The sequence below is a fragment of the Helianthus annuus genome, chromosome 16 (genome assembly GCF_002127325.2).
Source record: "Helianthus annuus cultivar XRQ/B chromosome 16, HanXRQr2.0-SUNRISE, whole genome shotgun sequence".
Classification (NCBI taxonomy): Eukaryota; Viridiplantae; Streptophyta; class Magnoliopsida; order Asterales; family Asteraceae; genus Helianthus; species Helianthus annuus.
In genome coordinates, this window is record NC_035448.2 from 142,191,847 (window position 1) to 142,206,287 (window position 14,441).

Genomic DNA, 14,441 nt, shown 5'->3' on the forward strand with positions numbered 1-14,441 from the left:
TCCGCTATCGGTTGGGGTGTGACAGTTGGGGAGATTGAAAAATTTAATTTTTAGTCCTTGAGTTATTGGGTTGGTTATTTGGTGCTAAAGTGTATGCAAGCATGTGTAATGTATGAACATGTACGAATATAATTCCGAGAAAATATAATCTCGATGCATGGCTTGGTTTTTAAAATAAAAACACGTATGTCGTGATCGTTTACGTATTGTGCATGTATGATTAAATAAATATGGTATAAAATATAGTTTTCGTTATGATCACGTCTTGAATTGCAAAAAAAAATGAATATAAAATACGAATTGAAATAAAATGGAAAATGTTTTAAAAATACGGGACGTTACAATCATTTCTCTCTCTCCTACTCCCCATATCTACAAGTTTTGAGGTGCGACCATGATTTTTGGCGGTGTGTACCGTGGTCTGTAGGTGGTTGTGCAGCGGTAGTGGAGGTGTGTGTGATGATCGAATGTGGTTGAAGGTGGGGGTGTGTACGATGGGTTGGGATGGAGAAGACAAGTGACTGGGGGCGTGTACAGTGGTCTGTAGGTGGTTATGCGGTGGTGGAGGTATAGTGGGGTGTTTATGGTGATGGTGGCAGAAGGTTTGGATGTTTGGGAGAGAGTCAAAGTTGAAGAGATGAGTTTTTAGATATTTATGTGTGTGAGAGTGTATATATATCGGGCTTGGTTCAAATGAGAACCACCACGAGTTGTGAGAACCACTACGAGTTGTGAGAACCGTGAGAACTTTTTGTTCACGAGCGAGTTGGGCCAAATTTTTTTTTTGCACAAACGTAGATAAAAATATTATAAACACATCTGTAAAAAAAGTAAAAAAAAATTGTCGAGTCAGTAGTTTTGACTGATGCAAGTTAATTTAAGCGCTGGTGTAAATTTTGTAAGAAGATAAATATTTTTTACGCCTCATGTAAATGTGGGTATGCGGCATTTTTTTTGTTGAAACAAGTAATTTTTATGACTTTTGAGAAAAAAAATTCGGAAAAAACTTTTGGATGACCTAGTTCTCACGGTTCTCACAACTCAAGGTGGTTCTCATTTTAACCCATCCATATATATATATATACACTTGTGCATCAAAACACTTGTACCTTATGTGCAAATGAATGAAATGCCCTAATATAGTGTTTGGTATGCATGAATGAGAGGCGGAATGAATTGAACTATGGTGAGAGAACGAACAAAAATGTGTTCGGTTAGTTAAGGTAATGGAATCAGCAATTACATAAGACATTACATTCCCCCAAATTCATTCAATCCACCCCTTGCCTTTTTTTTCCATTCCATTCCCTCTCTCATCCTTTATCACCAACATCGCCACCCACCACCATCACTTGTCATCAACACCATTGACCACCGCCGCTGCCGCCACCGCTACCCTCCGTCATTGACCACCTCCACCACCTGCCACCACGCACCGGCGCCACCGCCATCCCGACCACTGCCACTAGGGGTGAGCAAATTAACCACCATAACCGATAACCGAACCATAACCGACATAACCAAACCGCTAATAACCGATAACCAATATAACCAATGGTTATGAAACTTTGTATAACCGTTCAATCGGTTATGGTTATGGTTATGAAGCTTTGGTTAACCGAATATAACCGAAACCGAACCGAAGTTGTGATGTTAACTTTATATAATAGATTTGTGTTTTACAAAACCATATAGAGGGTTTTACTAAGATAAAAGTATGTTAGTAACAAAATAATTTTGATATATATGTCATTTATTTTGATAAAGAACTAAGGTGTTATGGCCATAATTGTTTTTGTTTGAGAATTACCTTACTAAAACGAACTCTAAATTGGTAGTTTAACCAAAAAGTTTAGTCTTCGTTATCTTATAAAATAGGTTCAAGATAAGTTCAAATCGTGCACAACCCTATTTATTTCAAACCTTGCTTGGTTACTTAACCGAAATTAACTAAAACCGAACCATAACCGACTTCATAACCGATTAACCATAACCGAAGTTTGGTTATGGTTATGGTTACCAAAACTCTATAACCGAACTAGCGGTTATGGTTATAGATAATAGTAAAAACCGACCCATGCACACCCCTAACTGCCACAACCACCCTCCGCCGTCGACCACTACCGCCACTGCCACCACCCGACGCCGCCAATAACACCGACCACCGTTGTCGCCATCCTCCACCATCTCCGCCACCACCACCGACGTTGCCAACACCACACACTACCGCTACCCATCACCGATATTAGTCTTTCGTCTTTTTCTTTTTCTTTTTTGCTTATTATACAACACAAGGTAATGATTCATTCCATTCCCACATGGTAACCAAACAAGACCATGGAATAGTAATGATCAATTTCATTCCGTTGTCCATTCCATTTCCTCGTCCATTCTATTACACCATATCAAACAGACCCTAATAGTTACTAGACTTGGTTGACGGTGTTAGTAAATTGGACTCAAATGATTAAAAGTAGAAAAATCAAGTATTCAGATAGTTAAAATTTTTAATTTTAAACTCAGATGATTAAAACAATTAAAACACAAAAACTCAAAAGGAAATTTACTCAAATTCCAAACTTCTTAACACACCTTAAGTTTAACCAACTCTATTGAGACATGATAGAATGAGGTGGCCAAAGTTATACATAAGTTGTAAGGACACATTTTGTTGACATTAAAAAAATAAGAAAGTTGGTAGTGTTTGACGGCTAATTTTATTAGCACTATAAAAATGTAATATAGTGTCAATTGCCTTGAACTTACATATACTTTTCCGATTTATGTTATAGTTTATTTTCTCTACTTTAATTATATAAAATGATTACAAAAGTATATAGTTAAAGACAGTGGCAGATCCAGGATTTTTTTTATTGAGATCCATTTTTCGCGTTACAATTTTTCACAACCAAACATTAAAATTTTCGAGTCGGTCATCGTAGTCGGGTCCGGTCGGGGCTAGGAAATAATGTATAAGCATTTAGTGGACATAAAACCACTACATTATTAACAATCATTTTTAAGAATCAAGTTATCAAATTGTGGTGATTAATAAGTTGTTTGAAACCAATAGCTACCTAAATAACACAATCACTTCACATAACTTTGAAATTTTGTTTAAGTTTTTTTTTAATGCGTATTTGTTGAAAGTCTTATTTGGTAATCAAATGTGAAATAAAATCATTCGGAGACATTAAATTTATCATTTAAAAAAAACAAATTAGAGGAATTATAGTGTTTTAAAACACTAGTTTAATTTGATGGAAAAAAATAAACTAAAAAACAAGAGAGGTAAGACTTGAACTTGAGACATAGTTGTTGGAACACAAGGAGATTTACCACCATACCATCTTTGCTTTTAATGTTATGAGGTTCAACTAATTTATTTTATGGGGTCCTTGAAAAATTTAATATACTGGTTCTACTATTTTTTTTAAAAAATATTGGGGTTCGTAGACCCTGACCCGCACCATGTGGGTCCGCCCCTATTCAAAGTGATACAAAAAGTATCAAAGAGACTCCAAATGAATACATTTAAACAACATTAGGATCGTCCCATCGATACAACTTTTAGATTACAAACCCGCTGCACGACTCCAGGGTACACATTTTTAGCTTTTAACCTAATCTTTGCACGAGACTCTTTCTCCAACTATACACTTTTTATTTAATTATAAAAAGAATAAAAAATAGTATAAATAAAAATAAATAAAAACCTGTTCTGGAGGCTAAAATCTCTAGGGTTCCAGTTCCACTCCTCATCATCCTGTCATCCATAACCAACGGCAATGTTCCACCACCTCGCCGCCAGTATCCTCAGCCGCCGGACTACCACAACCGTCACCACCACTACAACCATTATTATCACCACCATTATCGCCATATCTATCTGAGAATAATATAACTAATCAACCCCCTTCTGTTGCAACTATTATCTCTTTGTTGAAAGATGTCTCTTGCGTATCAGCAAATGTCCGCTTTCAAGAGCTCGAATTCCTTCGCTAATGACTCTGCGTTCCGATTTGTACGCCCAAATTCAACCACCACTCGCAATAGGTATTCTGCCTGTTTGAACCCTGATTTGTATTATGTGATTGTTAATTGATTATTGTTGGTGCATGTTATGTTATGATGGATTTGCATTTTTTGTGTTCTTCTGTTGAAATTTGACTGTGTTTGAGAGCTATTTGTATATTTTTGAATGTGACTGGTTTGTTAAACCATGCAAGTGGTGATGGATAAAATGAATTCTGATTATGGATGGCCATGAAACCCGAACCCGACTGGTAAAACCGAAACATTTGGTTCTGCGATTAGTTTCAAAAATTTTGGAGGTATAGATATGCCTGTTTATCCGACCCAATTACCCAAAAACATATACGATATGCCCGTTTACTTGATTATATACGCAAAATTATATTCTTTTTATTTATTTTTATGTATCTAGTAATAATCCGTTAATCCATAGTTGTCAACAACGAGCATAGCGATCGCTATAGTGCGCTACATAGCGTATAGGTATAGGCTCGCTATTAGGGTTGTAGCGATAGACAGTGACAATTTATTTATTTTTTGTATTTTTTTTAATATAAATAGCAATTAAATATAGATATAAAATGGCTGGATTTTAGCGGTTTTTGTTAAATATACATGTAAAATAGCATATATACCAGGGTAATTTGATATAATATACATATAAAATTTTTAAATTTTTTTTAGTGTATCGCTATTTATAAAATAGCCGTCAGCTATTATCGCTATTTGCCATTAACAACTATGCGTTAATCTAAATATAAGTGAACATATATATTTTTTTCATATATTTAAGAAATTTTATTTTAGGTTATGGAGAGTAGAAAAAAGTAGCATGGTATTTTTTTTTTGTTTTTTTAAAACCCAACGGGTATGCCGGATACCCTATAGATGCTTGACGGGTATTGGGTCTGGTATGGGACACTGTTTTACAACTGGGTATGGCGTTGAGATTACCAAAACCTATCCCAAACCCTCCCTGTTGTCATCCCTAATAATAATTCAGGTTTTTTTTTTTTTTTTTTTTTTTGCATTTTACCAAAGTATCATTGGTTCATTTGCAGTAAAACTACAAGGGTATTGAGATCACAAATAGGATTTGGTTATGGGGATTTTACATATTAACAATGTTTATTTTACATTGCTGTGTTGATGAATCCTTTCATTTGTCTGTGTTCTTCTGTCGCACATATTATACCGTAATACAAGGGTGTGCATAGACAGTAACCAGTAACCACCCAAAGCTAAGCAAGTCGGCCGGGTGTCCATTTTGAGATTTACATGGTTCGTTTTGACGGTTTGGTGGTTATACATTTCGGCTAGCAGACTGGAACTTGGAACCCGTCATTTAACCATTTTATGAACCTTCTTTTATTATTTAAAAATTATAATACAGAGTAATGATTTTTGAAAACAATAAAAAAATCATTTAAAACCGCCAAAGCGAGCCATCAAACCTCGATAATTAGCATACGTCCTGTTACTTGTTCAACACTTTGTCAGTATTTTCGAATTTTGATCATTAAAGACTTGGTTAAATTTCGACTATTAAACAGGACTACACGATGTGTATCCCCAAAAGCAGCTGTGATCCCCAATTTCCATCTACCAATGCGTAGTTTCGAAGTTAAAAACAGGTATCAAAACCTCCAAAATTAGTGTTTCAGTCTCCTCTAAATTTTGCCATCGTAATGTAACAACATCTTGCTATGTTATCAGGACCTCTACCGATGAAATCAAGTCGCTGAGATTAATAACTGCTATTAAAACTCCATACTTACCAGATGGGAGGTTTGATCTAGAGGCTTATGACGCGTTGGTGCATATGCAGATTGAAGACGGTGTTGATGGTGTAATCGTTGGCGGCACCACCGGTGAAGGCCAGTTAATGAGTTGGGATGAGCACATTATGCTCATTGGTCACACCATCAACTGCTTCGGCACATCAATTAAGGTCAAAACACCATTTCTTTATATTTCACTTTTTTACTGCTTTGGTGAAATTTTTATCTATTCACTTTTTTACTGCTTTGGCACATCGTTTTAATAATATAATATTATGCAAGTTATAATTGTTAATAAAAAACGATAAGGAAATGCCTGCGAGTCAATCTAACCTGGCCTCTTTTGACTAGGGGTGTTTTTTCGGGCTTTTTAATCGGGTTTCGGGTTATTTGTTATGGGAATCCTATCCGAGCCCGACCCAAATAAAACTCGGGTTAATCGGTTTCGGGTTTATTTGGGTCGGGTTAATCGGTATACGGATTTTTAAATACAAGTTGCAATGCATACTTTACAATTTAATTTAACATGATTATTATCAAGTAAAAAACACAAAATGCCAAATAAAAACACTCCCAATATGATATTTCGTTCAAACCCCATGCATCAAACATACATATTACCTAAAAAAACATCAAATACAATAAGGCAATAAGCACAATACCAAACCGTATCAACTAATCGTATAAAATAAAAAGAAAACGTCAAATCATATCAACCGAATCTTTTTAGTTGCTCAAACAACCAACGAAACACCGAAACAAAACATCATGTTCACAACAACAAACAAAACATATGGGGGGGGGGGGACTCCAGACTTTTCTGTTATTATATGTATAAATATATCTAACATCTTTATGTAATTCGGGCTAATCGGGTCAACCCGATTAACATTTTTTAACCCAATTAACGACCGGAATACTATTTTCGGGTTTCAGGTGCCATCTTGTTCAGGTTAATTGGGTAACACCATAATCGGGTTCAGGTTAATTTTATTCGGGTCGGTTTTCAGTTAAAAAACACCCCTACTTTTGACTTGTACAATCAAAACAACCTGCTTTTTGCCTGAACATATTTTTGAGTTTTTACCCGTTACCTAATCCGTTAATCTTACCATTTCAGGTCATAGGAAACACCGGAAGCAACTCAACCCGAGAAGCAATCCACGCAACCGAACAAGGTTTTGCGGTTGGAATGCATGCTGCGCTTCACATCAACCCGTACTACGGGAAAACATCTCTAGAAGGCATGGTTTCTCACTTCAAATGCGTTCTTCCAATGGGCCCGACAATCATCTACAACGTGCCGGGCAGAACGGGCCAAGATATCCCGCCAAGTGTCATCCAATCTCTAGCCGAAAACACCACCAACTTAGCCGGTGTCAAAGAATGTGTAGGACACGAGAGAACAGAACAACACACCAAAAAAGACATTACGGTTTGGAGTGGAAACGACGACGAGTGTCATGACGCAAGGTGGGATCACGGGGCTACAGGCGTAATTTCGGTTGCGAGTAATTTGGTTCCGGGGTTGATGCGAGAACTCATGTTTGAAGGTAAGAATTCAGCCCTTAATGCGAAGCTTTTGCCTTTGATAAAATGGTTGTTTTGTGAGCCCAACCCGATCGGGTTGAACACTGCTCTTGCTCAACTCGGGGTTGTAAGGCCCGTTTTTCGGTTACCGTATGTGCCCCTTTCTTTGGCGAAGAGGGTCGAGTTTGTCAACATAGTTAAAGAGATCGGGCGTGAGAATTTCATCGGAGACAAAGAGGTTGAGGTTCTTGATGATGATGATTTTATCTTGGTTGGTCGATATTAGTGGTTAGTTAAGTTAATTTAATAATGGAGAGTTAAACTTTGTTTATGATGTTTTTTTAAGACTTGCCAGTTACCCCAGCTTAGGGTTTAAGACAAGATTTTGTTATTATCCTCAACTTGTTCTTTTAGTAGTAGTCTGTGTCTATCGTTGCTTTTCTTGTGAGAAAAGCATGAAAGCAGCTAGCGTGTTATACCTCTATAGTCATGTTAAAAATATCTACGTCTATAAGGGGGTGCAAACGAGCCGAGCTTAAACGAGCTCGAGCTTAAAGACAAGCTAGTTTAGTAAACGAGCCCGAGCTTCGCTTATCGAGCTTGAGCCGGCTCGTGAGCCTTAACGAGCTTTCTTTTTATATATTTTTTATTAATATATTAAACATATATTTAAATAATAATATTTGCCATTTATATAAATATAAAAAAATAACTAAATTATATGTATAACAATTAATTAATAAATACTAAACGAGCCGAGCCCGAGCCGAGCTCGAGCTTTAGAAATAAAGCTCGGATCAAGCCGAGCTCGAGCTTTCATATGTTAAACGAGCTCAAGCTCGAGCCTGGTCGAGCTCGGGCTCGGCTCGGCTCGTTTGCACCCCTTCATAAGACGTGTGAAATTATCGCCACGTGTCTACTCGAGTGTGTATGAGTTTTATTAAGTGCATATTAGGCCATGGGGTATGGGGCTTGGGTTGGGGGCATGGTTGTAAAACAAGGTTTCCAAGTCCGAGTACTCCCCGAGTAGTCGCTACAAGGTAGGTTGCCGAGACGACTTTCTCTAACTCCGACTAATTACTTGGAATCGATCAAACACGGTCAAACTCAACCAAAATCGGATCTAGTAGGTCAATTCGGGCCGAGTTTGACTTAAAAAATAATAAACCATAATTTATATGATTATCATTTTAAATAATGAATATTATTTCACGTATTTTGTTATAAATATTAGTAAATTTATGTTATTAGACATATATTTAATTTCCGGAAACCAATATCTTTATAATTTAACATGTCCGAGTACTCCCGGAGTACTCTCCGCCTATGCCGAGTACTCTCAACTCTCCGGTCGACCGACTAGGGAGCGCCTAGCGACTTTTGCAACCATGGTTGGGGGAAAACGCCCAAGCCACCACCCCGGGTGGGCTTGGGTTGGGGCGTGGCCCTTGGGGCTTGGGTTTCAAGCCGGGCATGGGGCGGGGGAGCAAGCTGACATGGCGGGTTGTGAATGGCACATTCAGACTAGCCGTTGGGGGCTACTTTTTAAAAAAAAAAAATTTCCTTTATAAATACTTACCACATTTAACATTTTTCTCACACAATATCAAACACATAAAACACAATCTTGTCATGAGTTCTTCAAGTTATAGTGAATCGTCATCTTCATCTGACGATGGTGCGGAAATATATCTACAAACGACCGCGGCGGTGGTGAAAGCTATCGTGGAAGACGAAGACAATGAGGAAGAGACTCAACAACCTAAACGGAGGGGAAGGTACATCGCTCGTGAACGGCACACCGCTAACGATTTGTTGGTAAGCGATTACTTCTCAGCGGAACCTAAGTATGATGAAAAAATGTTTAGGCGTCGTTTTCGTATGAGTAGAAACTTATTTTTAAGGATATCTAGAGATCTTGAGGAGAAACATGTTTATTTCCAACAAAAACCCGATGTAACCGGGCAATTAGGATTTAGTACGTGGCAAAAGGTCTCGGCCGCACTTAGGCAGTTAGCGTACGACAATAGTTCGGACATTATGGATGACTATTTAAAAATGTCTGCACGTGTAGCTAGAGAAACTTTTCACAACTTTTGTTCGTGTATTCTAGAACTTTATAGGAAAAGATATTTGAGAAAGTCCTCCTTCAGTGACATGCAACAAATATTGGAACATCACGCAGATTATCATGGGCTACCCGGGATGCTAGGTAGTTTAGATTGTATGAAATGGCCTTGGGAACTTTGTCCTACCCAATGGCAAGGCGCTCACACTAGTGGATTCCACAGGGTGCCAGCCATCATGCTTGAAGCGGTTGCGTCCCAAGATCTTTGGATATGGCATGCGTTCTTCGGTATGCCAGGTTCATATAATGATATTACATCATAAACCACTCGTCTCTTTTCAATGATCGGGTAAATGGTGTAGGACCCAAAGGAACTTTCTTTGTAAACGGGGTTGAGTACGTGTACGGGTACTACCTAGTTGATGGGATTTACCCAGAGTGTGGGGTTTTCATAAAATCGTTCACAAGACACGGTCCCGCAGATCCAAAGAGATTAAAGTTTAACAGGGTCCAGATGGCTGCACGTAAAGACGTCGAGCGAGCATTCGGTGTTTTGAAGAAAAGGTGGCGAATATTGGCAATGCCTTGTCAACTATGGGACAAGGATCAGATTGGAAACGTGATGTACACATGTATCATTCTTCACAACATGATTTTGGAGGATGAAGGTAGAGCGGTCGTAACCTACTATGATGATGATGACCCTCAACCAGGTAACGTAACAGACGAAGATAAAGCGGCAAATGAATTTTTTATAAAGTCAAGGGATATACATCACAACCTTCGATCTGATTTGGTGGAACATGTTTCAACGATTCCTGGGTTCGAAACCGACGAAGACGACGAAGAATGATAGTTTTTTATTTTGATAATTATTTTGTATGTTTATTTTAATAATTATGTTGTATGTTTATGTAGTTTTTGGTTATATATATATATATATATATATATATATATATATATATATTAAAAAAAAAGCTGATGTGGCTTGGCCACGCCAGCCAAGCCACGCCCACCATACCCCCTCCAAAGTGGGTTGAAGACTTGAGTTTTGAAATTCCACGTGTCAACCAATGCCCCAACCCAAGCCTCAACCCAAGCCCCACCATACCCCACAGTCTTAGGTCCTATGCGAATTAACTATCGTTGTCATACCTAAATTTTTGTAAACCCCTTTTATAACCATCTAATGATTTGAAAAAAGTGCTCCTTTTTTAAGGATAACATAACTATAAAAAAAAAAACCTACATTGTCTCGTTTGATCATTTCAGAGGCTCATCTCTTCTTGCCATCTAAGAATCATATGTGTTAGACCGGATGGTGTGGAGGCGTCAAGGATGGCGTGGAGGCTTCAACCACGCCGGCACTTCGTGGCCCGGTGTGGTTGTGGCGTGGAGAGGGGGGCGTTGAAAGCTTCACTGGCGTGGAGAGGCTTAAGGTGGTGAGATGGAGGCAGGCGGGTGGGTCGGGATGGGTGGGTGGGAGGGAGGTTTGTTTTGATTGGTTGGTTATTATTTGTTTATTTTTTTATACGTCTATGCCCTTTCCACCCCATTCTTTTTAAAAGCCCCATGCTGATGTGGCTGCCATGTGAGGCTTCATGTCCCTCCACACTGAGTAGTCTTAGGCTAAAGGGTGTGATTGATAGAGACTGAATTGAATGAAGATGATCAAAACAAAAACTGTAACTATATGGTTTGATTGACGAAGAAAACAATACAGAATAATAACCACCGAAGTGGCCAGGGCTATGCCCTTCTCAATGCCATAAACATGAGCTTAACACTTACTAATTTCTCCCTCCCCTTTACTAATGACTAATGGCTTATTTATAGCAAAGTAATTACACTAATACCCCTTACACTATTACAATATACTAATACGTATGTGATTTCCATCAATACTCCCTCCATAAGTCAAGACTTGTCCTCAAGTCTTGTGAAAAGAACCCACAACTGTTTGAACACCCTCGTCCGAATGCATAGTCAACTCATCCCTTTCATCCCATTCATCATCCCCAAGTAATAAGACACGAAGACTACCCGTCGGACACTTGTGGCTAGGACTATAAACCTGTCCACATTTAAAACACAATCCCTTCTTCTTCTGATCCTCCCACTCGACACGAGATAAGGAGCGAATGCCTCGATCATTGACACCTGCTTGCACCTTGGCAGCCCCATCATTGCCAACACTTGTAAATCCCGTGGTACGGCATACACGATGGTTGATCCCTGAATCCATAGAAGGCAGCCCGGTATGTGACAAATACTGAAAACGAGATATCAACGAACCGGATTTGGAAGGCCGAAGCATCAACTCCACATCTTTGGCCAAATACATAACATCCATACAAGTAATAGGGCGATGTAAACGGACTTGTTGCTTGACATCCTCTTTCAAACCCGCAATGAAATAGCCAATAGATTGCGACTCCGGCAAACGAGGGACCAAGGATAACACATACTCAAAATCATCAATATAATCAAAGATGGAATCCGATTGCTTAATAGTAGCTAACTGTTCATACGGATTCTGAATTGAAAGACCAGTGTGTCACACCCCGATTTCCACGTGTCTCACCAGTGGGCCCGGTGGGGGATTATCGTGACGTAGTTGGCAACAATATAGTTAAACCACACAATATATGAATGCACAGCGGAAGCATAAAGATAATTATATTTCAACCATTGTTTGTAATATCAATGTATTACGAATAGTCGAAAAGTATCCACAGGGGATCAATAAAAAGATAAAAATAATTGTTCAACAGACGTGGGCATCTTAAGCTTGCGAGACTCTTTATTGATGCTAAGGAGAAATATCCAGCCAATTACGCTTAGTACCTGCATTTAGTCTTTTTGGGAAAATACGTCAGTTTACACTGGTAAATACATTCAACCGACACTTTTGTAAAATGTTTATTAAAATTGATTTGAATGCACAAGGCACAAACTCTTTTATAACTTGGGAGAATTATTTAAATTTATAATCTTGTTAACGGATTACATGTTCCTTATGCGTTCAGTAGTCTGGATCTTGTCCGGGTTAAAGATTAATAGACACACCACTTAGCATAAAACCGTGGCGGTTAAACCAACGGCTATACCTTATAATTATGGACATAATGCCGGGTGTACGCCTACACCCGGATGTCAAGGTCGTGGCCATTTCGTAAAATGCTGCCAAGGATATCCGGGACATGTTCATTAACCCCCTAAAGGCTTTAAGTAACAAGACTGTTTAAACGAGCCGATCAAATTTATTCAATTACCCACTCAATGGTGGAGAATTTGATGCCCGATCAAGCGGTATGCTATATACCGTAACCCAAGCCCGTATAACGGAAAATAAGTTAAAAGTATTTACCTTTGCAAGTATAAATCCTTAATCGAATAAATTGCAAATAGCTTTTACTGGTCTCCTATTCTGGAACGAAGGTTAAAAACAACCTATTAGAATCCTAACGGGTCTTTAATTTAGCCATAGCTTAGACCGGTCAGTTTCAAAGGATAGTTACGGTTTAATCGCGTGAAAGGCGAAAACCGGGAATGGAATGTGATTTAGACCCGACAAGTTTGAAGACTTGTTTTATATGGGTATAATAACCACACTCTTGATTTTGGGGTCAAAACAATATGGTTTGACCCGTTTCGGCTAGTTTATGTAAACTAGTTACATAAGCCGAACCGTGCGAGCAAAAGGCGCAACGGGTAACCGTAAGAGTCCTACACTGGTTTCCTAAGTCAATATGCTTTAAAGAGGTTGGGGTATCAGTAGGATACCTTCCATAATGCCCGTAACGAGTTTAAATCAATTTTATGCCCCGTAGGGGTATTTCGGTCATTTTAAAGATTATAAAAGAGGTCTCTGAATTCTACAGGAAATCTGAGTTTCCTGAACAGTTTATAAAGTCCAAAATATTTTATTTATTATTTAAAATCAGTAGCAACTGGAATCGGGTCAAAAGACCTTGTAGAACTCAAGTTATGGCTGAAAAGGGTATATTCGGTATTTACCGAACCGTTGCCATAACCGCATCTGGAGGTCGTACGCGGCCCGCTTTAGAATTCAGGCTAGGCTCACGCCGGCCGCCTGAATCCTAATGTCAGTAAACGGATCTTTATATGGCGCGCGGACCGCATTAGCTTGCTGGTTTCACTCACGCGGCCCGCCTGAGGTCTGATTTCCAAGATTTTCAAATCTTTTGTAATCATTAACCTGACCTTTCGGTTTCGAAGGGGTAACTTTGCGATTTGGCCCTCGATTATTTACAATTAAGGGCCTCGTGACTTTTACCCGCATTGTTAAGTCCCCGGTTAGTTTAATTACTATCCGAAAAGCCTTAACTTTTATTGTTGACGCTTTTAACCCCTCGCATACAAATTTGATCATAACTTTCTCGTTTTAAAACGGAACTTCGCGAAATTTATATCGTATATTCTAGTGAGCGTATTTTACTGTTACAAAGCCTCGGGTTCGTCAAAGGGTCACTCAGAGGTATAAATTAAACATGTTGACACAATTAACCCCTGTAGCTTGTAATCTCTCACTTTCTCCCGCATTTCGCTCCGTACGATCCATGATTCATTCGTTTGAAGGTACGAGCATCATTTAGGGTTACTATACAGTATATTTACCCCTCGTTGACATTTTTAACCCTCGAATTTACATATTTTCAAGGTTTGTCAACTTTAGTCCTTTATTTAGTATTTAATACCACGTGTAAACTTATGACACGTGTCAACACATTATTGGACAAAAAATTTCGAGGTGTTACACAGTGAAACCTTGCAACAATTCGGACTGAAATTGAAGCCAAGTCAAAGACGGATGAACCTGATTGATGATTGTTAACGAATGTTGAGCGGCACCAATCATACTCAGTTGAGCAAGCTGTAAACGAGAAGCCTCAAGAGTCTGATTGAGATCGAAGAACAGGTTCGCCTTCCGGATCCAAACTTGTGGATCAAAACCAGAGAATTCAGGCAGGTGCACCTTCTTCACAGCCCATGGTAAGCCTGAT

The 14,441-nt window shown here is 38.7% G+C and overlaps 1 protein-coding gene across 1 annotated transcript; it reads left to right on the forward strand.

Moving 5' to 3' along the window:
• The first annotated feature begins 3,650 nt into the window (after positions 1-3,650).
• On the forward strand, positions 3,651-7,762 carry LOC110917278 (4-hydroxy-tetrahydrodipicolinate synthase, chloroplastic). The gene is made up of 4 exons (XM_022161867.2): positions 3,651-4,056; positions 5,589-5,669; positions 5,752-5,986; positions 6,937-7,762. The coding sequence occupies exons 1-4, from the start codon at positions 3,950-3,952 to the stop codon at positions 7,630-7,632; spliced, it is 1,119 nt and encodes a 372-aa protein (XP_022017559.1). The 5' UTR covers positions 3,651-3,949; the 3' UTR covers positions 7,633-7,762.
• Positions 7,763-14,441: the final 6,679 nt, after the last annotated feature.